This window comes from Mesitornis unicolor, unplaced genomic scaffold, assembly GCF_000695765.1.
Source record: "Mesitornis unicolor isolate BGI_N332 unplaced genomic scaffold, ASM69576v1 scaffold2842, whole genome shotgun sequence".
NCBI lineage: Eukaryota > Metazoa > Chordata > Aves > Mesitornithiformes > Mesitornithidae > Mesitornis > Mesitornis unicolor.
Genome location: NW_010168307.1, coordinates 25,850 through 52,824, shown reverse-complemented (window position 1 = coordinate 52,824; position 26,975 = coordinate 25,850). Strand labels below are relative to the sequence as shown.

The 26,975-nt window shown below is 50.6% G+C and overlaps 1 protein-coding gene across 1 annotated transcript in view; it reads left to right on the top strand.

Annotated features, from left to right (window-relative positions):
* The window catches only part of ASTN2 (astrotactin 2), a gene marked incomplete at its 5' end in the record, with an annotated part of 104,200 nt that overhangs the window by 63,846 nt on the left and 13,379 nt on the right, over window positions 1-26,975 (top strand). The window contains 3 exon segments of the mRNA XM_010178951.1: window positions 5,832-5,982; window positions 17,384-17,550; window positions 19,449-19,637. Coding sequence (XP_010177253.1) covers window positions 5,832-5,982; window positions 17,384-17,550; window positions 19,449-19,637 — 507 coding nt within the window.

Here is a 26,975-nt window from a genome sequence, read left to right as displayed (position 1 = left end):
TGCTGAATTTGGCGTTAATTAGAAGGCACGGTGAAGCAGGCACTGTTGCATATAATTTCCAGCGTGCTCACCGACCCTGGTTTATCGTCCTTATTAAGGCTCATGTGCCTTTTCTTAAACTTCCCAGTGCCAAGGTTGCCTGGGAGACTGAGCCAGCACCGCCTGCGTTTGCCTTTGGCTCATGTGGGGTTGAAGCAGCAACTGCGATGCTTCCCTGAAGTAAGTAAAAATGCTCCCAATTAAAAGTGTCTGGTTTATTTTGGCCGTGACATCCTCGTCCTTCATACAGCAGAGCCATGCCACCACTGAGGGGGCTGCAGCAGGGTGGGGGGTCCTAGCAAGCCCCCATATCCGTGAGGACATGCACATGTGATGGGCTTTCCGAGCTCGCTTTTACGTGGGTATGTTTGTTTCTGCTTTGCTTTGCTGTAATTAAATTTCTGGCCTTTTTGGTTACCGAGGCGAGCTTCAAAACACTGTGGCAGAGCGATGGTTTTACTGAATCTTGAGCAAATTATTGAAGCGTGGTAGGGAATTTTTCACACTTTCAACCTCAAGGTTTTTGGACAGCATTTTTGCAAGTGTTTATTATAGTATTACTACAAGATGTGAGACTACCCAGAAAATTTATAGTAAGCCGCTGATCAGTGGTGGTACATCAGCGCAGCTCCATTGAAGTGCCTTGTCCAACGTCACTCAAGTAAGGATGCTTTCTCCCAGTTTAGGGCCTTGGATGATGGCTTTTCTTGAAAACTCCCAGCACTATTAAAGTGGCTGAAAAGTGTCTGTGGGTGTGCTGGGCAGAAACTCAGTTTTTCTGAGTAAAATAATAAATCCACTCTCTTGCATGCACATCTTCAGGCATCACACTAAGAAAGCTGGTTGAAGACATGAGGCTAAGCATGCCAAAGTTTCAGGCTGTATTATCCCTGAGTTAGAAGCTGCCACCACCTCGTTGGGTCCTCCTGTGCTGGAGATCAACTTTTCCAGAGCGTCCCAGCTTGGTCAGTGCATGATTGGACTTGCTCAGGAGATAGCTCATGGGTCAGTGCTGTGGGAGATGGTTGCTGCATTCACTATGGACGCAGTAAACTGTGCAGTGGGTGCAGAAGAGGGATTTAGAGAGACTGGGCTCTTGTTGCAGGCAGAATCAAAAAGAAAAGGATTGAAATCCCAGAAAAAACCACCCATATTCTGTTGTCTTTAAATCAGAGACCACTTTTCTGAGGTGACCATACATTCATCATCATTTGGGTGTTTAATTTTATGGCCCTCTATATGGAACAGCAGAGCCTGTGATGCACTCAAACTCAGTTGGAATTGTGCTGTGATTGTGGGAAGTGCTAAAATCACTAAAAATAAATCAGAAGGCATCTCCAGTTGGCCATCCGATGGTGGTGAGCACCTCTACTCCTGATCTCTTGTTGCCTTGACTCCCTTGCTTAAGTGTGAAGAACATAATACCCAGTGTACAGAAGCTGTGACGCAGGGGGTCCTGGGGGGTGGTTTTCAATCCCTGCTCTGTACCGGTCCCTCCTTTGGGATGAAGCTGCAGGTTATGCAGCATCATGCCTTTTGCTACTAGTAGGCTTTGTGTCTAGAAACTCATGAACCCCAAATCTCCCCGTAATCCTTCTCCAAGCAGCTCGAGGAGCAGATGGTAGAGCAGCACTGGCTCAGTCCTCAGCTTGAATCCTTTTCTTTGTTTTTCTCAGTAATGGTTAACTTTGTAAGATACTGAAGTGTTTAACCCTTAGCAGACAATAAAAAGGGGCAGCTGAGTTGGGTAACACCCACTAATCCCTTTCCAGGATGGGCTGGAGACAAGAGCCACTGCGAACTCAGGAGCTTGTTCTGAGATGAGTGCTTTAGAGGCTTTGAGAATTGCACGGTGTTGGTATTTCATGAATAAATAACCCCCAGCAATATTTGTCACTGAATCTGCTTCACTAATTGAGAGCCTACAACGAAATAGGAGGAAGTAGAAAAATATATTTGAGGGAATCAAGGCGAGTGTGGGTGATAGGAGGTGGCATAGGGCTGAATGAGGATGAGTGTCATGGTCTGCACCCCGGGAGCTGTACAAAGTCAGGTGGAGAGCCCAGCTGTCGTGCACCACACTGCTATTTGTGGCAATAGAAATTGTTGGGAAAGTGGGTTTTACTGATGCTGGGAGTGTAATCAGTGGGCCCTGGTAGGGAGGGGAGTGCATTTAATTTATAAGGAAATCATTTGGGCATCTGTGTGAGAATTTGAGAGGGCTGGAGAGCTAAAGAGAGAGCATGTGCGTGCGTTCATAAAAGTGCATGTGCTTGCAGAGAGAACCTGACACCAGGAATCAGGTCATTCACTCCAAAACGCCCTTTTTGATGGAACCTAGAATCTGCTTCAGGCCGATGGGAATTGTCCCATCCTCCCAGCATGCTGGACACTGAGCCCTGCCTGGTTCTTGTGGCTTTGGCACCTGGGTCCAGCCAGGGCCATCGGCAGCTTCCCCTGACTCTGCAGTGTGCTCTGGGCACGATGTGAACCACGGAGCCGATCTTCTCCATCCTGCCTTGTCAGAACAGATCTAAGGATCACTCGGTGAAATGCAATACGGATAGATGGAGAACAAGAAGAAAGAGCTGTTCCTTTGCAGGCAGCTTGTTACTGCAGGGAAAGTGATTCATCCATCAGGGCTGGTCTAATCTGGCATGTCTGGGCGGTGGGGAGGGATGGTCCCTCCCGTGGGCACCGCGCAGTGGCGGCCAGACGCTGCCATCGCTCCTCAAGCATCCCCTGCCTTGGCACTGCCTGCTCTCCAGTGCCAGCTCTGAGATTTGGAGGCTGTGGTGCCATGCAGTGGGCAGGGAGGGACAGGCAGGTGTCACTGCTGGAGCTGCATGGGTGGGAAAGTCATCTGCTCTGTGCCACGTGTCGCCCATCCCATTGTCAGGGGAAGTGGGTAATTCATTATTGCTCTTCACCCCTCAAAATTAAAAGGAGCTGCTGAGGCTGTCAGTGCCAAAGGCTCAGCAGTGCCTGTCTGCACTGAGCCTGGCTCTGCCGGTCCCTCCAGAGGCAGACAAAGCCAAGTTTGCTCCCAGCTCGCTCCAAGCATCGCATCAGCCCTCTCATCTGCTGACATCCCCTTGTCAGGGCACTGTGTTGAAGTGATGCTGCTCTGATCTAACGCAGAAGGGATCCGGCCGAGCAGCCTCCCTGGGTCTGCAGACAGCATCGTCACCCCACTCCTCTCACAGGTGACATTAAAACGCCTCCCTCTGGCTCCTCGTCCCTACCTTCCAGCGAGGTTAATATTTCAATATGCTTAATGGCTCATTCCAGCTCGGCAGCCCCTGCCTGTGTTTTGTTGGGGGTCACCTATTATGCCAGACACGATTTTGGAAAGCAAGGCTTCTGTTCTTGTCCTCTGGCCTCCCAAGGCAGAAGGTTGGATTGTGCTTCCAGGTTTTAATTAAAAGTGTGACGAGCTGCCCCTGTCAGCCCCAGCCCAGGAGCATGGTGCTGTGCAGGATGAGCTGGCTTTTCCCAGCAGTGCTCCAGCTCTCTGGAGCTGCCCTGGCCAAAGATCTAGCCTCGAGGTCTCCTTTCCATCACCCAGGGCAGCCATAGCTCCTCACCTTCTCCCTCCAGGACCATGGGAGTGCAGGAGGGTCTGAATGTTTGGTGGTCAAACAGAAAAGCCAGGAGGGAGGACAGGGGCATGGTTCTTCTTGCAGTCCACCTAGAATGAGAAGCCCCTTGGGAGGACCAGATGGGGCTGAGCTTCCCGGGTGGGCGGTGGAGTAGTTGTCATAGTTTGCTGTTGGTTTTTTTTTTTTAATTTAAATAATTCTCTCTGCGTTAATAAACAGCATTTTTTGGTAAGTAAATAACATGCCCTTTCTCTCCCCTCATCTCTCAAGCAGCAATATTGTGTCCTGATCTAATATATTCTGGCTTTCTCACTCCCTCACTTCAGAGGAGCTGCAAATTCTGGTGGGAACAGAGTGCTAATAGAAAAGGGCCTCTAAAGATATTTGAAACATGACCAAGAAAGGACAGTGGGAGATTCAGCTCCAAATATGCTGGAAAATCTAGGAGAAGGGCCAAGAGAAGGGGAATATCAGAAGCATGATTGCCAAGAGGGAAAAGTTAATTGGGAAGCATTAATTGGGGTGAATGTGGGCAGCACAGACATGAATTTGATACACAGGGCAGCAATGCAGCTGGAGGCACCGGGGTGAGCACGGAGCTACCCCAGTGCTGGGGTAACTCATCCACTCCAACCCATGGTAGGGGAGAAGCTGCCCTCCACCTCCACCTCCATCCAAGCAGGGATGTGCCAATTTACCAGATCTTACTGGTTTTATGGTGTTTTTTGTGTTGAAATTCCCAGCTTCTGGAATCCTGTGATCACCTGGAAATCTGGAAGCTGCAAAATTGTGACTTCAATACTGCATAGGGATTTATTTCTTTGGGTTTGGTCTCTGGGTAGTTTCTAGCCCTCAAGGTTGCAGGGAAAAGCTCAATTACACCCTAAAGACTCAGAAAGCAGAAGACAAATTTAGGGGAAGGAAAAAAAGCCACCACCCAGCAATTGATTTATTTTTAAAATCTCATCATTTTTATGCCAATCTCACTACATTTTTTTTTTAATGCCTGACTCATGATTTTTTCGAGCGTTTGGTGCTGGCAGGGTTGTGTGCGTGTGTGTGACGGCGTGTGTGCACACAGGGGCCCTCCGCTGATGGATAATGCAGCACTGTGGTCTTCAAGGGCTGCTGAATATTCTTCCATTGCTGTTTCATTGCCAAGCACATGATTTTCAAATTGATAAAAAACCCAAAAAAGAGAGACTAGCACTGGGCATGAGTCATTGTGTAGCTTTTTAGGTGCTGATGGGAGAGCAAGGGAGATGCTAAAGGGAAATAAATCCCCCCTGTGACTCCTAGTGTTGCCTTAGTGGGTATTTTAAGGTCAGAGGGGTCAGTGTTTATTTGCAGGCCCCTGTGTATAAAGATGTCACAGAATCATAGAATATCAGGTTGAAAGGGACCACAAGGATCATCCAGTCCAACCTCTCAAGGTAAAAGTACAGTTTAAATGAGTCAGCGCCCTGTCAAGCTGACTCTTAAAACTGACCAGTGTAGGGGAATTTACCACTTCCCCTGGGAGATTATTGTAATAATTAGGGGGTGGAGGTCAAGTGACTTGTCCTGTGGCCTTGGGTAAATGGCTTTGTCTCTCTCTCAGCAGTGAAAGGGTGACTGGATCTGTTGCCCAAGATAGGTTGCAGATATCAGTTAATATCTCAGATGTGCTTTGAAGATGGCCAGTAAATTCACAGACGTTTACACTTCTCACTTGCTTAAGAGAGGGAAGTCACAGTGTGGCTGTGACCAGGGCTTTGCAGAGCCATCATGTGCCTGCACCCATCCCTGCACCCCCTGCTCCAAGTAACCCATTGCACAGGGATGGTCCTTTGCATCCACATCCCAGCAAGTGGGAAGTCAAGTTTCATGTGGTTTTCCAGCTTTGGCAGTGGCCGTAAGTGATGGAAAAGGTGTGGGTGCTTGAAGAGGCTCAACCCAGCTGTGAAACGCTCAGGAGTTTCACAGTTATGGATTTGCTGTTGTCTAGCGTAGGGTTGGATGTTATGCAGCAAATTTATTACAAAGAGCATAATCACAAAGCCTTAATTTTCTTGGGAAGCTTCGTTTGACTTGGATTTTGCTAATGAAAATGCCGTGATTTTGCCAGAGCAGCTCTCTCTGTGGATTGCCCTGCCCTGTGGATGTGCTGCCAGCTCCCTGCCAGCCCTAACGGTGCCTTTTCTCTCCAAGGGAAGAAGCGATGCTGTCCACCTACTTCGAAACCATCAATGACTTGCTCTCCTCTTTTGGGCCTGTCCGAGATTGCTCCCGCAACAACGGTGGCTGTACTCGCAACTTCAAGTGTGTTTCAGATCGCAAGGTGGACTCGACAGGCTGTGTGGTAGGTACTGTGGCTGCTGGCCCCCGGGGCTGCTGACTGGTTTGGGGACGAGCCAGAGAGGGACATTGCCTGCTCCCTCTCTGGGGATGTGGTCGAGGGGATGTGTGTGCTGGTGGTGGGCTCCTCCCCACCCTGGGGCTTTCACATCAAATCACATACGCCTTAAGGACATCAGGGAAGGAGCCTGGGGGCTCAGATGAGCAGAAGAAAAATGCCTGGGGCTGATGGTCATTTTCCTGCTTGTCAAGAAAGCACAGGTTGAAAGCAGTCACGCTTTTTCTCCTGTCTTGTGCTTCCCAGCGTGGGAGAAAGATGACGCATCTCTGCATCCTCTCCTGCTCTGTGCCTCTCCGCCACCCTCAGAGTTTTGATTTGTTTCTGAACATGCTCACATCTTGCCAGACAACCGATGAGGTCCCAGGTTTTGCAGTCCCCCTGCAGAAGACCTCTTTGACCACAAACCATTGGTTTTGGGCAGAGGCTCTGAATTGCTCCCAGCCATCGATGCACAGAGGGGTTTCACCACTCTTCCAGGTGGGAGCAGCAGAGGTCAGCACCTCTCCCGGCTCTAACCCATATTCCCTGACAGCAAAATCACTCCCTCCCTGCATGCAGAGCTTGTGCAAATCCAGTACTACACACAGAGGTGTGGGAGAAGAGCCTTGGGAAACTGGGGAAACCTGGAGCATCCCTTCTCATCTGTCTGCTGTAGGAGCCATCTGCCTGCCAGGCAGTGGGTGGTAACATCCAAGGGGGTTCAGAGCTCATCGCGCCCTCGCCTGTCCTGCAAACCTACATCCACCCCTCCAAACCCCTCTGTGCCTTCCTCTCCCTTGCACCACAGGCAGATCCCCCGACGCCCCATCTCGGTGGAGGCGGGAGTTAAGTGTCTCTTTATTTATTGAAGATGTTTACACACGGCAGTCAGGAAAGGTCAGGCTAGAGCGGGGCCATCCCAGGGGTGGCATTTTCATTATCCCCTTCTCCAATTGCTTATTAAGGCCATTTAGCACGACAGCCTGATGTGTCACCAGCAGCGCCTGGTGCCATCTCCCCCTTGCCATTCCTTTCCCTTTCCTGCTTTCTTTTCCCATTGACATTTTATTTTATTCCCTTTTCCAGGGCCTTTCTGGTCTTTTGGGATTTTTTTCCCCTTTTTTGGGATGTAATTTTGCTGTGAACACCAACATGGCTCGCAGACACTGTCACAAGCAATCAGGACTCTGATCGCCCTGTGCTGCTGGGAAGAGATGCCTCTTTTTAAAAGTCAGGATATATTAAGATAGAAATTGTCAATAAATTACAGGCCTAGTGCTTGCCACACTGGTGCATGGAGAGGCAGAAATTGAAAACTCTGTCACCTGGGGAAAATAACCCCCCCCACACTTCTGTAATGCCTAAATGAGGCTTTCTGTGAAGAGAACAGACCACAGGCAGGAGGGAGGAAAGAAGCAGCAGGAGCAATCGCCCTGGAGTGCTTCCCCTCTCTGAGAGCTGTGGGCAAGAGATGCCATGGGGGCCCTCCCCCGCTCTGCTGTGCTCCCCCACTGGGATCCTGGGGGCCATGCATCCCATGGGGACAGAAGATGAACATAGTGATGCCTGTCTCTCCCCAGTCTGCTTCTTTGCCCCTTTGTCTCCCTGCTGCAGGAGTGTGACTACTCTGCCCCTCTTCACAGCCCCTGGTTGTGGGGTGAAGCTCCCCCAGATCCACAGTCCCAGCTGTAGCCTGGGACAGCAGAGCTGAGCTCCCCAGGGGGAGTTTGGAGATGGCTGTTGCACCTCCACTCCACTCCGTGTCTCTCCCCACTTCCCATTGAGCTGACACCAGGAGCAGTCCCAGCTCTCCCATTCCCATGCGATGTTTTGCATTCATCCTCTGCTTGTATGTCCCAGCAACAGCACAGCAGAGGTCTGGGGGGGGTACTGCCCCATGTTTCTGACCATGGTCTGTGGCTGTTGATCTGAGGAAAAGCCTAAAGTGCTGTCCCCAGCCCTAGGTAGTGCTTGTGGTACTGAGTGGGTTTCTCAGGTGAAAGAAGCTGAGTTTTGGAGCTTGCTGCAGCCCCAGCATGTGACCTTGCGGCACCTTCTGCACTGGTCCCTGCACTGGGCAATGAGTCCCCTCCTTACCCCACTCCTGCTCCCGAATTCTGTCAGGTGTGAGCTGGGCTTCCAGCAAGCAGGGCTGGGGTCCTTTGCTGCAAATTTTCAGGGATGCCAGTCAGTTTTAAAGCTGAACTGCTGTGAACTCAATTTGCCAATTTGGTAAGTGCTATGGGCAATATCGGGATGTAATTTAATTAAGCTATCCCCTTTTTATAGAGTTCAGGGAGCATTCGCGTACTAATTTTAGCACTAGCTTTGCTCGAGCTTTACTCTGGACGCTGTTTCGCGAATCATGACATGTTGTTAATCTTTACAAGTCAACAGTTTATTAATTTGCCGAGGACCACAGAAGTATATAATCAGTGGTTCATCAATCAAGGCTAAATCCAACAAATGTTCCAGGCAGGTACTGAGCATAAAATATACATGCAGCCTTGTAAGCAATTAATACACAGCCAAGCTGGAGCCTAGCAGCTCAACCAGGGAACTGCACAAATCTCAAAGATTTCTTATTCCTTTTATATATAATCATCATCTGTTACCAGTTCCTTCGTGCCCTTAATACAGCTTCCAGTAATTCCGTGTGGACTGGGGATGTATTTATCTTCGGGCTTTTTAGCTCTGCCATTACCTAATTGTTTGGCCTTAAAAGGACTTGGTTAAAATGTCGAGGGCAGTTTTCGTGCAGTTCGTGGTGGAGGCTCTCTGAGGGCGGTCTCCTTGGATTTCTGAAGGAGAAATGGGGACGTTGCTTTGCTGGGTTAAAATCCTGCCTACAAGGTGGCACCTGAAAGACCCCAAAGGCTCTGCAGTGGGATGCCCACCCGGAGGGGTGACAGCTCCCCAGCTTCCATCCCACACTTCCTGTGGGGCCCTTTTTCCCCCCCTCTTTTCATGGCTTTTCTGTTATTTTTACCTGTACCCAGTAGATGGCATTAGTACATAAAAGTTTTCTGCAGTTCTTTTCTTATCGGAGGCTTTTTTATTTTGGGTAATGTTAAGAAGTGTGAGCTGGAACCTTGCAAGGACCTTAGCATTGCTAACTGATGCCTTGCCTTTGAGCCCTACCTGCCAAAATAACAAAACAACCCCCAAGCTCTAGAAGACGTGTTTCTCTGCTGCTTTTTCCTACTTGCACCCTAGAATTGCTGTCAGGTCTGGGGAAGTCATGGGCATTTCCGAAGAAAACAAAATCCCAGTGAACTTCTCTAAATCTGGTGGCTCTGCTCTGCTTGTTGAGTCCAATGTGCTTTTTGTACCATCTTGCAGGGATCACAGCAACCTAAACTGGAGGAGTAAGTCAGATTATTGCTAGTAAAGGAATATACATTGATCTCTTCTACCAGCTCGGTGGTATCTGCTCATCCAGGAGGGAGGATGCTGAAAAAGGGAAAAGTGTCAGTGATTTATAATTTGAGATGCAAACCTATGAATTGGCCCTGAGAGGCTGAAGGAAACACCTGTAATGTGGCTTATATTCAAGTTTCCCCACCTGTCTCTCAGCTCAGCTTCACTCACTGATTACAGTCTTCTTGTCTGCCTGGGGAGAAGGAGGGTTGCTTGGAACTGCTGCCCCATGGCCGTGTCTTTTTGCAAGACCCAGCAAGGCAGGATTGCAGCCCCAGAGGAATAAAAAGGGTGAGTTTTTTTTTCCAGGGAAGGTGAACATTGGTCTAAGTATGTGAGGTGAGCGAAGAGGTGGGTGATTCCCCTCTGGTGCGCATTGAGCATCTTCAGCATCACTGCAGGAGGAGGCAGTGGCAGGTACAGTTGTGCAGTGTCTGAGCCCTGTGGTGCCTTTCAGGATGGGAGTCTCACCACCGTGAGGACCTCCTGGAGAGGCACTGTAGGTGGATGTGGAAGGGCTCACAGCATAGCTGTGCTCCAGGATCTGTCCCACTTTGGAAGAGGTGTTGACAAGCACTGGGAGAGCCCAAGGAGCCCAGGCAGTGGGCACTGCTGTTCTGCACAGACACCAAACCCTGCCAATCAGCACCATCTCCCTGCTCACAGACTGAGGTTCCTCTAGCATAGGCTTATTTCTAATTTGAGTGAGAAAAATCCTGCCTACCAGGATGATGTGAACTGTTCCTTTCCATGGTCACGGAGTCAGTCTGCCAGGCAGGAGGGAGTTTGCTGGCTCAGCAGTATGCAGACGGAAGAACATCTCCCAGAGAGACTCTTAATGAAGTTGTGGCCCATGGTGACACCGGTGCTGTGTCAGTCCCAGCTTTTTTAGGTGGTGAAGGAAGAGAAATTTGGCATGGTCCACACAGGCATATAAGCCTTAGCACAGCTTGTCTGGAGCTAACCCTTCTCTTTTGCTCTCTTCCACATCAAAATGATGAGCTGTTCCTTAGCAGCTGCAAAGTGGGGCAGAGGAGCAGCTTAATTTAAGAGCGTAACTGTTTCAGGGAAAAATGGGATTAGAAATGAAGGTGTGCGGCAGTAGCTGCCTCTCCGGTCTTCTCCTTCCAGCACAAGTCACCCGGGGGTGGCTTGGGAACCATGGGGAGGTACTTCAAAATGAAATGGATGATGCTGAGACCTGGTATTCCAGGGGGGGAATTGGGTATTTGAAGTTTCAGTCCAAACCAAAATGCTGTGCAGAAACTCCCCACGTACATGCAAGTTCCAAAATGTTTTGGTTCACAACATCTCCGTTTTATGAAGGAGGGGAAAACATTTAATTCCAACTTTATCATCTGGAGTTTTATGTTATATATTGCATTATCCCAGCGCACAGCCTGAAATGAAAACAAAATTAGGCAATGGAAACCAAAACATTTCAACCTTGTCAAAATTATATGCTCTCCTAATTTCCCAATGAATTTTGAGATGTAATTGATGGAATCCCACAAAGCACTTAAGCTTCATCAAATCTGCATTTTTCTGGCAGACAATTGTTCATTGAAAAATAAAAAACTCATCTGTCCCTGCCTTACGAGGCACCTAGCTAATTATGTTGGAGATGCAGATGCCAGGGAGGGAGATGGGGAGGAAACCATTCTCTTCTAATCCCTTTAAAGTTTAGCTGGCTCGGAGCAGAAGACTACTCCTTTTGCATGTTATGGTTGGAAGCAGAAGCCCCCTGAGCTCAACAGCAAGCCCTCCCTCCCAGGGAGCCTGCGGATTTGGATTTATCTCGATAAGCCAGGTAACTACCTGTGATGAAAGTGGGATTTGAGGAAGAGAGAGAAGAAAAGGACAGTGAAAGCCCACCAGTTTTCTGCTTGTTCAGTGGCTCCTCAAAGGGCTTGGCACTGGCTCTTGTCCTTCTCCTCCCCAGCAGACTGGGATGCTTCATGTGTTGTGGTCACAGCTGGGTTGGATCTTTGGGTTTGGTTTGGGTTGTAGGATTTGGTATGTAGCGTTGCGGCCAGGCTGTAGCGTGGTTGTCAGGTGGGGCAGGAGTTGAATTTTTGGTCTCCCCAAGGTATTTGGAGATGCCAGCTTTGGCTGCGGCTAGGAAGGGAAATGCCTTGATGAGCAGGAGATGCCAGCACACCTCAATATGGGCTGTTGGTGACTTCTGGAAGGAAAGCTGCTGGCAGGTTTCCATTAGCTTGATTTCCTTGCTCCAGGAGCTTTGAACGCTTATATCTGTGTACAGAGCATCCCACCAGCTGCTTGATATGAGTCCATCCCACTTTGACTTGCGATGCAAGCATACACATAGTGATTTGCCCGAGACAGTCCACATGTGAGCTATGTGGTGGCCAGAGGCAAGGAGAAGCTGTCTCACTGCATGGAGCTTTGGTCTCCCCCATGGAGCCCCCAACCCACTGTCACGGGGGGACCAAGCTAAGGAGCGGGAGCAATCACAGTGTGTGCTCCAGAGCCTGGAAGACAGATGGGTTTGATTTTCTGAGGCTAAAATAATGATTGATGATCTTGAAAGGGAAAAGGAAGCAGGGGGAAGGGAGGGAGGGGGAAAAGAGTGGGAAGATAATGACTGTTATTTCAGAAAACAGTTGTAATTTTTCCCTCTGGGAAGGATGCTCCCCTGCAGCGCGGTGTCGGGGCGGGGTCTGCCACAGCTGGGGTGATGAGGACAGCACTGCTCTGAGGAGATGAGGCAGGGGTGGCCCTGCAGAGAGACTGCCTGGAGCCATCGGGCACATTAGCAACCAGCTTTTTGGCCAATATATTAGGACAGGAGGGATAAATCTCACCAGCAGAGACTGGGCTGTGCACAGCCTGACTCTGGTCCTGCGGCTGCTGAGGAGCAATGATCGCTGGGGGCCTTCTGGGCCAAGAAAGTGAAGGTACAATAAGCCAAAATTGTCCAAATATATACATATATATATGTACACACACACACATATACACACAGAGGAGTTTACTGCATTTGTATGATTTCTGAGCTCCAACAAGCAAATAAAATACATGCCAGTGCATTGTTTGGAGCTCATTAAAATGCTGGCTCTTGCTTGTACCTCAGCAGTGCCTGAGATTAATGCTTTTTGAAGAGGTTCCTTGGTGAGAAGTGAGAATGCCTCAAAACAAAGCAGGGTCATTAGGGCCTTTGGACATTGCCCTGGTGCCTCTGCTGCCTTTTGTGCAGTCTCAGGCTGGTGGTGCTGAGGATGCAGCTTGGGGAAGCTGCATAGGGCCCAGGGTACTGTGTTTCCCCTCTGGATGCATCCAGACATGGGTGCTGGTACCCAGAGCAGCACTGGGAGCAGGGGGTTGGTGTCAGCTTCCCTGTGCACTTTTGAGGAGCCAAGCTGTGCCCAGAGCATCACCTCCCAAACCCTGGTGCAGGAGAAGTTTGAGTTTTTATCTCTGACAAAAAGGCTGCTGTTGTTGAGAAAACAGAGCAGAATAATAAAAAGGGCAGTTTACTCTCTACAGAAACACTTTATTAAATATTCTTTTTTTTTAAACTTAATAAAGGAAGAGAGGAGCTGAGCTGAGAAACCCTGGCAGGCAGCTCAGATGGAGAGCTGGTGTCCTCTCGTCTTGGGGATCTGTGTCAGTAATGAGACTCGGATTTTATTTCCAGTGACCCCCTCACCTGTCTCACTGCTAATGAGCTTTGTAGACGAGAAAGGGAAAAAAAAGGAGCCTTTGCTTGCTAACGTGAGCAGGGCCTCGTCCAGATACTTATTTTCCAAAGACACAACCCTGTACGGGTTTCAGCAGATGCTTGCTGTCCCCTTGAAGATGATGCTCTTCTCGTTGTGTTTGCTCTGGCCGTGCTGAGGATGGTGGCAGTGGGTGGAGGAGCTGTGCTTAGGCCATGTGGTCTCATACACTGTGTGGGGGTGGGCACAGGCATTCCGTTTCATTCCAAATCGTGGACCCGTGCATCAGCAAGGCTGGCTCTGGTGGCCTTCCTGGAGTGGCAGAGGGCACATGACAGCAGGTCCTGCCAGCTCAGCCACTCTGTGTCACCTTGGAGATGTCATTTAAAAGGGAAAAAAGCCCATTTCTCCAAAACCCAGGTAAAAATAGCACTTTTTTATTCAGCATATCTATCTTCCACGTGTACTTAGAGCTCGCTTGCTGACTGCAATGGCAAAAATCAAGACCTGGGGGCTCTGCCAGTGTGACTAGGAGGGGACAAGCTGGTGCCAGGCTGTGCCATCAGCCAAACCCTCACCAAGCTGCCGGCAGTTTCACCTTCGCAAACCTATCGGTAACAGCAGGGTTGCTGCATTGTAGCTGTCGGATCTGTATTATCAGTGCTAATGCAGAAGAAAACAAGAAACTAAGTTTTCTTTTCCACTCCCAAGAGCAATTTTCAGGGCTGGGCGTCATCACAGAGAAACCAGTTCACTGCTGCGTAGATGGAGTGGATTCGCAAGGCAGTGGAATTACATTTGTATGGTAACAGCTTCTTCTTGGCTTTGTGGAGCAGACCATGAGCTGGAATCTCCCCCTACCTCCTTTTTTGTCTCCGTAGCATGGATTAAGTACCAAATCTTTGAGATATTTTTGCTTGTCAGCTCCATTGGTGAAGGATGGTCTGGGAGTTTGAAGCAGGTTCCCAAGTATTGTGGGTCTAATGTGGCAAACCATAAACAGCTTTTTCTTTTGAGGAGCTATCTAACGGTTTGTAGGATCCCTTTGCCTCCCTGGATTAATGGAACCATCCCAAATCCAGACGAGGGGCGTGTGGAGGTGGTTGGCCAAGGGCTGCTGGGGCACCACGTCTCGCCAGCTTTCCTCCCATTGGGGAGGGACGTGTCACCCCTGACCGCCCAGACAGAGTTATTGGCTGAGTTGCTTATTGATTTTCTAATCATTTTCTGACGCTGCCCCCCCAGTCTGTGTCACTGCCAAGGCAGATCGCAAATTGAACTGCAGCTGAATTGATGGGGGATTGATTAAAACTCACCGTAATTATTGGTTCTGTGCTGCCCAAGCCAGACAAATCAATGTCAGCAATAACAGATCTAGTCCTTTATAAAAGCCCAGCAAATGCCGAGTGAGCGCTGGTTTTGTGAGCCTGCTCAGGAGCCCAGAGCAACCCTTCAGCACAACCCAGGGAGTCAGGATTGGTGTGAGCCAGCTTTTTCCTGGGTCATTTCTGGCTACTGTGGGCAAAAACTTAGTTGCACCCAAGCGGACTTCAGTTTTCCCCTTGCTCTGATCTTTTGGTGGGACATCCAAATCGCAGATCCTCCACTTAAGGGGCAGGGAGATCTGTAGTAAAGTTTCTATTGTGCCCAATGGTTGCTCCATCCACCCATTCATCCCTGCAACCCCCGTCACACAGGCGACTGCTGATGCCCCTCTGCTGCCTCCCTGTTTGTTTTGCTGCCTGGCACTAATTGCAGAGCTCGCTGCTTCCCCTGCCTCTCTGTTCCTGTCATCTTTGTCCCCCTCCAAGAAGGGACATCCCCATGTTTGTGTGTTGGCTACCAAAGCCTTCTCTCCCTGGAGAGCTTCTTGCTGTAATGCTACTGCGGCTGGCGAGTTAGCTCTGGGCTATCCAGGGGAGGGGGGGGCTTTCTTCTGCATATTCTGTGCTGAGCTATTTGCCTGCCATAATTAATGCGTATTAGGATGCATAATTACAAATAGAAAGGAAACGCATTTTATTGTGATTGAAAGCCCAAACTGTAGAAATAACCCGAGGGTGGCCTTGAGCAAAGTGGGGCTAAGGGACGGAGGGCTTTGGTGACCCGCTAGCCCTGGCCCGGGGAAAGAGCCATCCTCTTCCTCTGTGGGCTGGGGGAGACACTGAGCTCAGCACATGGATCAGTGCCAGGGTAAGGGACCCAAGTGACAGCTCAGAAAAGCCATGACTGATCCTCCAGCTATGATCCTGTAAATTCTGCTGACTTAAGGTCCCATCCAGTTGCCTTCAGCACCCTGGAAGGTCTCTTGGGAGCGCCAGAGGGGACTTGAGCAGAGTTCCAGACCTCCCTATCCCCCTTGGCATGGGGACTGCAGCAGAGAAGTGGATGCGGTGCTGTGGAGTGGAAGATGCCGTTTGCAGTCAGCCCTCTGTGTCCTCCAGGGAGATGTGCTTCTGCCAGTTTGCACAGCTCTTACTCTTACAGTTGGGCTGGCAGACACAGAGGAGACCGCAGGAGATAAGCATTGTATCTGTGGATTCCCAAACACCCTTATCCTGATCCTGTTTCCCAGGCAGCTCAGTGGTGAAAAGCACAGATTGTTCTAGGTGTCTTCTCCACCTTCATATTTATTCTGTATATGTGGATAGAAAGCCTTCTGCTCCCCTGGCTTCTGCTGCTTTGTGCCTTGTCAGGACTCCTGCTTCTCCAGGACCCTGCCTGTGCCCTGCCCGTGCCCTGCCTGCTCTGCAGAGATGGGCACTATGCTATTCCAGAGCCCTTTGCTGCCAACATCCTTTGGCTAGAAAAGTCTTGTTCCTCTTGGCCTTCCCTTGCCTGCCCTTCCCAACTTATCTAAGGAAGGTGCTGAGGTTTGCAAGGTCCACCCGAGCTGCAGAGCTGAGGGAACCAGCGAGGTGTCCAAAGGGCATCAAGCACGGAGATGCCCAAGACACTGCGGTTGCTGCAGATGGGGCAGAAGCAGCTTTGATGCTGCAGCCATGGGAAAATGGCACAGGGTTTCTTGAGGGTGGAGAAAAATTTCTCATCATTTGGATGTGGTGGGCCAGGACTCCCTAAAGCACTTTTCTGATGTCTCCTGCGGGCAGTTTGCTTCTTGAGTAGCCAAGAGTGAGCTCCTGGGACCCTGCCTGTGGCAGCAAGAGCAGGGTCCAGGGTCTCCTGAACTTTTATTAATATGTACAGCATTTCACTCACACGGAAAATTGATTTTCTTTTTTTAAGCTATTTTATAACCTTTCTTCTGCTTGACGCGGGCCATTTATAACCTGCCTTCGTCACTACCTGTACAGCCTCCTGTCTAACTCATCTGCAAGAAATTCCATAATGCATTTTTAATTGCGAGCTGCTCCTAGGCAAGATTTATTTATTTTTTCAAGGACTGGCCTTTTTGTTGTTGTTTGTCTGCGTGTGTGGTTGGTGAAAAGGGATAAATAACGCAAGTGGAATAAGAGAGTGCTTTAATCTGGGTGACAATTTATTGATGACATTTGCCGCCTGCTGGCTTTTATCTTTGGGGACAAGGAAAGCCAGCTGGGGAACTGAAATTAAAAGCTAGAGCCAGATCCCCAGCTTGTGTGACTCAGCATGGCTCTCTCAGCTGTGGAAAGCTCTTGTGCTGAGCCTGGGCTGTGATCCTGTCCTCCCCCACTCCTGCCTCCACCGCAGGCTGGTCCTGCCGCCAATGCCTCCTCATGCAGGATGCAATGAGATGTTTTTGGAGATGATGCCAAGGCCACGTTGGCTGATCTGCCTGGCATGGGTTGAGATGGTTTTCTGGGTTGGTCCCAGGTGTTGAGATGTTTTTTCTGGGTCACACCAGACTTCTCTGCATCTCAGAGGAACAGGTAACAAATGTAGAGTGTTTCTCCAGCACGTTATGGAGTATGTTGCCACACATCACCCCACACTGGCTTGAGGTCTTCCTTACTGTCTAATTCTGCTGCCTTGAGGATTTCACCATTCTCTGGAGGGAGTATGTGGTGCATGACTTTTGCAGCAAACCAGGTTCTTGCCCTGTGGTCCTTGCCCCCTCCCCAAAGGCTGGGTTTGGGGCTGCCTTATCCACTACTCAGGATGAACTCATCTCCTTTAGATGTGGAAGGAGTTCAGCAGTGCAACACACAAATCCCTCTGGCTCCTGGGTGGGCTATGCCCTGGGAAGAGCCCCCCCTGAGCCATGCCTCCAGAGTGGTTGAGGACCCACAGGTGACCTTAGCATGTCCCCTCTCTCACTGCAGTGCCCCGAGGACCTCCGACCCATGAAGGATGGCACCGGTTGCTACGACTACTCCAAAGGGATCGACTGCTCGGATGGCTTCAACGGGGGCTGCGAGCAGCTCTGCCTCCAGCAAACCCTGCCACTGCCCCACGACCCCTCATCCAGCACCATCTTCATGTTCTGCGGGTGAGTTCCCTCCTGTGTCTCCCGCAGGCAGACAAATAACCCATGCCCTTTTCCAACCCTCTGCTGCCACCCATCTCCAAACCAGGGGGGGCGACAAGGAAGCTGGGTGGCCAAGAAAAAGGCTTTTTATGGAGCTGGCTTCCAGCAGGGAATCGAGGCACCTGGTTTGCCTGCGGGCAAAAGCATAAGGGAGCACAAGGAACAGTGCGAGCAGATGCACCTTCCTCCTCTCCCCTATGATGTGATGGTATGGTTTGATCTGTGACTCACTGTGAAGGGACCCAAAAATTGTACATTGCGTGTTGGAGGGAGAAGGTGGAGGATTTGTTTAAAAAATACTACTTTTTTATTTATTTTTTTCTCCTCTGTGCCTTTCTTAAAATAGAGTTTCATCCCTGATTTTGGCCAGGATCCTATAATCCTACACAATTTAGCATCTTCTCTCAGGAAAATCTCCCCGGCTGCAGTATATTCTAAAAGGAGCCGAGTGATTATCTGGCTTTATGCTGCACAGCTGCTACAGGCATCGCCCATCCTGGCCCACACCCAGGGGCTCTGACATTGCATCCCTCGGCTGGTTCATGTTCCCAGGCACTGCTTCATGTCCCGGTGGGAAGAATTAGGGTGAAAAGGGGGAAAATGAGCCCTTTTGAGAAGGAAATGCCCCCAAACTCCTAACAGTCACTTTGAGGAGCATCTGTTGAGTCCTGATGCTGCAGGTGCAGCAGAGACCTCACGCAGCCTTGGCCAAGCTGCATCCTGGGAAAGAACAGCCCAGGGAGCAATGCCCATGTCAGCTGCTCTTTTCTTTTTGTCCCTTTTTCCTGGTTTTTTTCCCCCCCCCCCCATCACTTTCTTTTTTTATTGTTGTTTAGCAGCACAGAGCAGTTGAGTCACTAAGAGAGAGATGGTGCCTCTGCCATGCCTGCAGAAGGGGTTGGAAATCCATACAGGCACCAAAAACCTTGGGACGTTACGTGGTCTCCATCTGCGCCCACGCAGGGGATCTGCATTTCAATCTTCCATCCCCAAGGACAGAGACTTTTTCTCTTTTTTTTTAATAATCCCTTTTCAAGGCAGAGCTGCACATTGGGAACAGGCAAGGAAAAGTGCGACAGACGGGTGGGAGTTTCACTTGCAGCAGTGAAATGCAGTAGAGGAAAGGGAGAGGGGAGCAAGCCTGGATAATGAAGGTGGGATTGACATTAGCAGAAAGCTGCGGCTACAGGAAGGAAGGGGCAGGCAGGAAACGGAGACTTCCTTGTCAGAAGGGAGCTGGGACAAGGCCAGAGGAAGGAGAAGAGGAGGAGGTGAGACAGGTTGCACACATATGCAAAAGATGCCGCTGATGTCTCCAGTGTCTGTCATTCAGTCATATTCCGGCTGCCTGCCTCAATTTCCCTTAGTGTATGCTGCAGATGAGCATGCGTCTCTTACCCACAACACGCTTGAAAGTGGGACTCAGGAGCCAGAGAGCAGCCACGCTGGAGCTGCTTCCTTGTGGGAGGGCACTGCTGGGTGAACATGAAGGGCAGGAGCTCCATTTCGCTTTGCTCTTGCCTGGGGAACATTCATGTCCGCACTGCAGCAGCGCCAGAGGGAAGCGGGTGGGCAGGGACTGGTGAAGCTGGGAAGCAGTTGGCTCAGCTCCACTCGGCTCAGGGGCAGCTCCCAGGCAGGAGCCCATGGCTGCAGATGGGGTGATGCTGCTGCAGGAAGGATGGGTGTTGGGTACCCAGCACACATTTGCTGGCTACCCAACCAAGCTGCTGCAGAGGATGCGGTCTCTGCAACCTCTGCTGTGGGGGTTGGCGATGCTCGGCTGGGCTTGGCAGAGACTCATCCCGCAGTAGGGCTCTTGGGGTGGCCCATCTGACATAGCTCCCACTGCTCTGCAGGTGCGTGGAGGAGTACAAGCTGGCTCCGGATGGGAAGTCCTGCCTGATGCTGTCGGACATCTGCGAGGGCCCCAAGTGCCTGAAGTCAGATGCCAAGTTCAATGACACCCTCTTTGGGGAGATGCTTCACGGCTACAACAACAGGAGCCAGCATGTCAACCAAGGGCAGGTTTTCCAGATGACTTTCAGGTATGGCCCTGTTCTGCTCCTAGTTTCAGTGTGTTCAATCACCTTTGATGGGCATTTCTTGGTTGGTGTTGCCTCATCTCTCTGACTGCCGATGTCCTTTGTCTCTGCAATATCCTGCGACAATCGGTTCTGTCATTTAGTTGCATGTAACATGAATTGTTACACTGCATTTCCTTTGGTGTGTTTTCAGTCTAAGTAAGCTGGTTTTATTTAGTGCCTCCAGTTATAGTACTGGGAGAAGCCATGGGTATAGCATAATAAGAAATAACGTAAATAATCTGACAGTAAATACACCACCAGAGTGCAAGTAGCACGAGATGCTTGCAAGCTGCATCCCAGGTACATCGGGAGTGCCAAAGGTCAGGTATGGGTGGGGAAAACAGGCTTTGAACAGCCCAGATCTTCATTTTTTAGTGCTCACAGAGGAGATCTTGCTGGTAGTTGCTGAATTCAAGGCTGGAAAATGAGTTGACTTATTTTTTTCTTTGTTTCACTGAATGCAACAGCATTTTGATTGGGTGTGACCCAAGGTGGGTGTAGGAGTTTCAAAGCAGCAGTGCTGAGTATGGTCAGGAGAGGATCCAGCCCACATCCCACCCAGACACAACTCTTCTTTGCCCAGCATCCGCCTGTGCACTGAGACGTTTCTCCTATTAAAGCACTGAGACCTCATTGCTGCCTCTGATTTTAGCTGCAGTTGTGGGTGCTCATCACTGTGTTTTTCTACATGCTTTTTCCCCTGCTGAGTGCTGAGTCTTCCTAGCTATGAATTCACATTGAACCCTGGCCTTGTGCTCTCTTGATGGCAGATGAATTACGAGCTTCGCCAGCCCAAAGGTGCTCAGAAAGCCACAGCCAGTGGAGTGCTGGGAGCCGGCAGAGCCGCAGCCTTTGCTGGAAGTGAGAATTGACAGTACACGAAGGCAATTTTCCCAGTGGGCTCCTCTTTGCCTTCTCTCCCTCCTGCGTTACAAGTATCACTGGGTCTGTCAGAGCAGAGCAAGGGCTGCAGAGCTGAAATTTTCCATGAACTGGACTAGGGGCTTCATAAAGTCCCCAGACTCATTGCTTGGAAATGTCAGATCCAGACAGACTCTCCCAAATGAGGTCCAACCCCAGCTTATGCCATCAGTCCCTAAGCACCAAACCTCCTTTTGCAGTCGCTTTAATTCCTCTGCAGCTCATCCTTTGCTCTACAAAGCAGGAGGGTTGGAAAATCATCCTTCCCCTGCCTCAGCCAGGGCTGGAGTCTAAGGGCTGCTTTGTCACTGCTGGGAAGCAAACACAAAAGTCCTTGGGTAAATTCCAGCTGGAAAGCATGCGAGGTTATCTATGGGTCTAGATTATCTTGGGAGATGTGGCTTCTGCGAGTCATGCCGCCCAGGAGCATCCCAGGGATGGTGGGTTTGGGCAGTCTGAGGCTGTGTGATGGCTGGAGTGTGCACAGAGCAGGGCAGCTTTTCTCAGTGAGGGTCTGTGCAGTGGGATCCCAGTCCTCTGCACAACCACGTTATCACAGCTAAGGGTTTTGGTGCCCAGCATTGGTTGTGAGACTACTCCTGGGTGTAACAGCTGCGAGGGGCAGGAGAAAGCAGGTATGAACCAAGAGTGACCTGCAAAGTTTGTTTGCAGACTACAGCGTGTGATGCTCTGGTTCGGCAGAGCTCAGAGCCTGGCAGGAGGCAGCACATCTTGCTCCAGAAGTGCTTTTGGCAGCCTGGAAGGTCAGCACAGCCACCCCTTCCCATTTCGTGCAGCCGGTTGGCTCCAGAAGCACCAGGCAGTGATGAGAAGGGCTCGTTTCCCTGCGCGCAGCATCCTTCCCTGCGGCCAGGCTGCTCGGTGTGTTGTAGGGTTATGCCATAGAAGCACCGTTACATCATCTCCTAACAAGGGAAGAGAAAGAGGTTAATGGAGAAGAAATTATTAACTAAAAGATGTAATTTGCCTCTGATTTTCATAGATATTCAAGAACCTCTCTGAGCATTAAGACACCAGCTGTTAGAGAAGCCCTTAATTTGGTGCATTTGAAACATAGCAGGAAGCTGCCTAATACCAGGGATTAAAAGCCTGTTTCTGCAAAGTAGGAGCAAGAACCTGCTATCAGAACAAGGGGCTGAGTATTTTAGAGGGATTTATAACTGCTGGGATCCTTTAGCTATGCAGATGTGACAGTCCTTTGAATGGTGTCTGCTTCCCATGTCGCCGCATCTTCAGTGTCTTTAATAAATAGGATATTCTCAATCTGCCAGGCATGCCAGCATGGTGTTGGGAGGAAGCCTTTGTGCTAGGAAAAGCTGTCTCACACACCCTGGCCTGGGCAACACCTACCAGTTACAGTGGTATTTCCATCCTGTTGGGCTCGGGGTGGTCTCTTTGCCACCCAATGCTCTGCAATGCTGATTAGAGCCTTTGCTCTTCTGATGGCCGCATGGTCGGCATGGCACTGGGATGAAGCTGGTGTAGCACCGATGTCCTTATTGTGTCTGGCCAGCTCAACAGAACACTCCTGTGCTGCCTGTACCTTTAGGCAGAGGCCAGACCAGTTCATACTGTGTGCAATATATGTGCTCTGTATGTTCACCAGCACTGGTGCAACACCTCGTTGTGCTGCGCAGAGGCAGTCCCTGCTCACACGTCCCCTCATGATGCTGCCAAGGACCCTTTCCCCATCCATCAGCGGCAGTGAAGCAAGACAGGAGCCCCACAGCATCCCTGCAGCTCAGCTCGAGCCATCATGAGTTAGGAGCCTTGCGGACAACTTTTTCCATGATGCAGCTTAATAACCACTAATTATCGTTGTGGTGGTTTGAGGTGCTTTACTGACCTGTTGGACAAGCCAGCGTCAAGGTTCCTGCTTGGAGGAGTGCACCATATCATTGCTGCTGCTGCTGTTCAGAGTGGCCTTCTTTTGGGCATCCCTCTTATTTTTTTAAAGAAAGGTGCTTCTCTCTGGTGAAATGCTGTGCGGTGTTAATAGATAGGTGGGATTGGAGCTGATCTATTCCAGTCACACCTCTTGGTCTAGCTGGGAGGCTCAGTGGTGGATCCAGCTCGCTAAAGACTAGATTTGACCGATTCCTCCCCCCGTTGCCTCACGGTGAGGCAGCGCTCGAACTCCGCACCATCTCCAAATCACCAGGGGATTATTTTCCAAATGGGTTGTTTGTTCGTTCCTTATCTGTTTTGTGCCGTCTCTTTGCCACGAGGGAGTAGAGATTTTTTTTTTAAGAGCTGTTTGCAGTTTCAGACTGTTGCTTTTATGCCATTAATATGGAGAAAACCCAAATTACTACCCGTGGAGCCAACTTTACTCACTGGATTATTACTGCACGGCAAACAGACTGTCAGCACTGTGTGGCACAGCACTCCCCGGAGAGCAGCTGCCTGCCCTAACCCTGGTCTCTTCCCATCCCTGCCGCTGGCTCTTCCTCTTATCCTGGCTCTTGCTCCAGCTTGGCATAGCCCCAGACAGAGGGGACACTTTGCTCGCCCACATTTGATCTCCCCCAGCAGAGATGCAGTGAGTCCGGGATGTTTCTGGGTGTTTGGGGCAGATAAGCAGCCAAAATGGTTCAGTGGCTGGAGGGGAGAGGGGTTTTGTCAGTGCTCCTTCGCTGCTTGGTGAGAAAAAAAAGGCTAAATACAAAGTGTTTTCCCCTCTCCATACCCAGAGCAGATGTCTCTGGAGGATGCAGGGCTGCCGTGCCATACTGAGCACCTTTCCACAAATGGGAAGCATCCCTTCCCTCTGCAAATTGGTCCTCCGAGGATGCTGTTCCTCGTATCCTCGCCTGTAAAACAGGGCTGCTGCTTCTTTACAGCCCTGGGGAAGGGAAAGGTTGGGTTGGAGGGGGTGCTGAGTGCTGGCTGGCGCTGCCCAGCACAGCCCCGAGGTGGCTGGGGTAGCACAGGGAGGAACAGGCCCCCGCTCGCCCCAAGTGCTGCCAGCCCGGCAGCCAGCTCTGCCTCCGCGCAGCCACGTTAATGCTGTCAGGCAGCGCGCCGGGTCGCTGAACCGATGCGGGAAATTGTCATAATATTGATGGGGAGTTTGGCAAGTTAATTTTAAATCTGTCACTCCTTCCCCTCGCAGCTTCTCAGCCCTTAATAAAGCGGCGCGGCAACGGTAGGGCGTGCTGACAGCTTGGCACCTGCCCTGCCGGGGGGTTGCTCTTGGAGGTGTCCCCACCCTATCGCTCCCCCTTCGTGTGAGATGCACCCAGTGACTTCCCCAGCTGTGGGTGGTGCCAGGGCCAGGATGGGCGCTCAGCCGGGTGCAGCATCACGTCTGGGTGCAGCAGGTTGGGCAGAGGCTTTGCTGGTGCCTCCCAGGCCAGCCCCTCGAGTATGTCCTGCCTCCCCCTCAGAGTCACAAATGTAACGTCTGTAACTAGTTAAATTAATGCTATTGATTTTTCCATATTTTTTCCCCCTCTTTGCAACCTCCCAGCACAGAAGTTATAATTGCACTGTTTATTATTCCTGTGCTGGCAAGCTTGGCGCCAGCCGGTACCCCAACGCCTTGTTTACCTATTACCCTTCAGGGCAGGATAACGGATGGATCTCTTTTCCAGTGGCTGCCTTCCATTTCATTCCTCTTTTTATTATTTGTTGCTGCAATTCTATTACCTGTTCACAACTCTGAAGGCTCAGACATACTAGTTGGGAGCAATGATGTCTTTCCAAGCTAGGCTAATGCCTCAGACCTTGGTCCTCAGGAGCAGGTAAGAGGGTTGTTAGCAGTTTAGCAGCCCTGTGGAGCTGTTATGGGATGTGATTGTGCTCCCAGTAAGTGCCATGCAGGAGCACTGCCTGCTCCCAGCTGGGAATGCTGCTTGTGGGGCAGAGATGTCCTGGTACCCGCTTATGGCCATGCCACACACAATGGCTTTGCAGCCTCCAAACACCTCTCGTCTGAGCCTTTTTTGCTCAGTTCCCCAAAGGCCCCTGAAAACATGAAACATTTTTCCTTAATCCCATTTTTTCCATCCCTCAACCTAGCACTGGGGACATCCAAGCTGCTTTCTTGAGTCCATCCAGCTCTTTTCAGAGCTCACAACAAGTTGCACAGTCACACTCCATGTATTTTGAGTGCATTCTCAATGGTGAGGCTGAGCATTGAGATTTCATCAATGCAGTCTATAAATGACTAACGTGATTAGCACAGCACTCTGTCAGTTGGGTTACCATTGCATCCTGCCCGCATCAGCCCTGCTTGGTTTCAGAGCTTGCATCCCACTCAGAAGGAGAACAGATTGTGTGGCTTTGAGCTGGTATTTTCAGCAGTTTGCAGCCACATGCTTTTGCACTGGATAGGTAGTTGTTGTTTTATTATTCTAGTAAAACATAAGCAAGTCAAGTGCCAGCAATTTCCTAAAGGCAATGCAGGGGTCCAGGGCAGAAGATACATATATGAAAAAATACTGATTATGATGTTAGTAATAGAGGTATTTTAAGTAGTAGAGGTTTTCAGACTCATTCTGCACCTGGTGTGGGTAGGATTTAAGGACTGGGCCAGCACATCCTTGGTGAGTGTGGCCCTGTCTCAGTTCCAGATGCTCCACTGAGTGGCTCCATTTCATCCCAGTCTGTGCAGGCACTGGGGTAACCTCGTAGACACAGGCGCAGTCCAGAGCAGGGACTCTGATGTTAGAAACGATACCAGCACCCACGGAGAGTCACCCACAGGCTTTTGCTGGGCTTGGAGACCAGACGATGGTGGCAGAGCTTTCCTTTCCCCCAGCAGCAGAGCTGCTGCCTTGCATCAAGGGATGCCAGGGAGCTGATTCCCCACCCCACGCCCCTGCTCCCCGCTCCCCCTTGGCCCCGGCAGCACGTTTGTGTCTGCGCAGATGTTTGTATTCTCTGCAGCTGATGAAAATATTCATTATCTTGTTAGCTGCTGTGGCGGAGGTAGGTCAGATTTGCATTTCCACAGCTAATCACGCAGCGCAAACAGAGCCTGTCACCCAGCAGCGCTAATTGGGCAGAGCAGTGCTGCACCCAGGCAGGGAGCCCTCTTTCCTGGCCTTCCTACCACCAGCGCTGCCGGGATGGCTGGCGAGAAGAGCCAGGGCTGCGTGGGTGCACGGTGGAGGTGAGGAAGATGATGGGGTTTCTAAGAGTGGGAGGTGGAGGAAGGCAGTGGGCATAGGGGTTTAGGCTGTGTACATTAGCTGGGTTGGTTGGAGGAGTGCTGGTGCTTAGGTGGGCACTGGGATCCCAGTCCGGAAGTGCTGCTGGGCAAGGTGTGCATGTGTGCATACAGGAAGCTCATGTCTCCCAGCCCTGGGACTGGGAGCTTCTCATGGGAGAGCAGGTGAAGAGTCTGGGGGATGCTTGTCCTTTGGGGAACAGACTCCTCCTGCAAGGAGCTTGCCCTGCTGCCATCAGCTTGTGACACTCAGGGGACACCCATGTCCCCCCACACAGCTGTCAGTGGGCTCAGTGAGGTCTTCAGGGTTCACCCTCTGCAAAGCTGATGGTGTCACCCTTGTTTCCAGTCCCGAGTGTGAGGAAAGGGTAAAGGTTTGAGAGAGGGGACATGGACCCACATGGACAGGAGGGAGCAGAGGTCGGGCACTTGTAAAGCAAGAGTGGGGCTCTGCTTCCCTTCCAGGTTTGGCAGAGGTGTTGTAATTCGTGCCACCCCCTCCCTGTCACCACTCCCTTCATGGTTCCCGGCACTGCCATGCCTGCCTTTGCTTTTCCAAGCTCTCAGGACACACTGGAGATTCCCCCTTCCCCCATGCTGTGGGGAGCTGTCTGTGAGCCCGCCTGGCTGACCCACTAGCCCTTCCCAGCTCTGCCTTTTATGATACTAATTATAGCTGGTGTTATTGCATAGTTAATCTGCATTATTAAGAGGTGCGGTGGAGGTTGTTTTAATAATAACAGCTTGGATTTATGGAGTACTTTTCATCCCAGGGGGTCCTTGTTGGCTTTAGAGCCTTGCCGTGGTGCACAGGCTGTGGAGAGGAGTTGCTGCTCCTTCTATCCTCCTGCAATGTGGAGTGCAGCCACTCCTGGGGCACAGGGTCTCTGCAACCACTTGGGACATTAAAATAAGGGTTGTTTGCCTGAAGAGAAAGAAAAGAGTGAGGTGAGAGGGTTTAAGGCAGTGAATTGTAACTACCTGACTTTAAGCTGTGATAGCAGAGGGTTTCCAGCATGTGGGCACATCCCTGGTGGTCACCATGAGCATGGGTCATGGGTTTGTGCTGCTTGCACCATGTACACCAGTCCAGAGGCACCTCTGGGGACAAGGCTGACACTTACCAGCCTGTCACTGCTCTTCCTCACTAGTGCCAGTGCAGGTCGATGGAGATTCCCCAT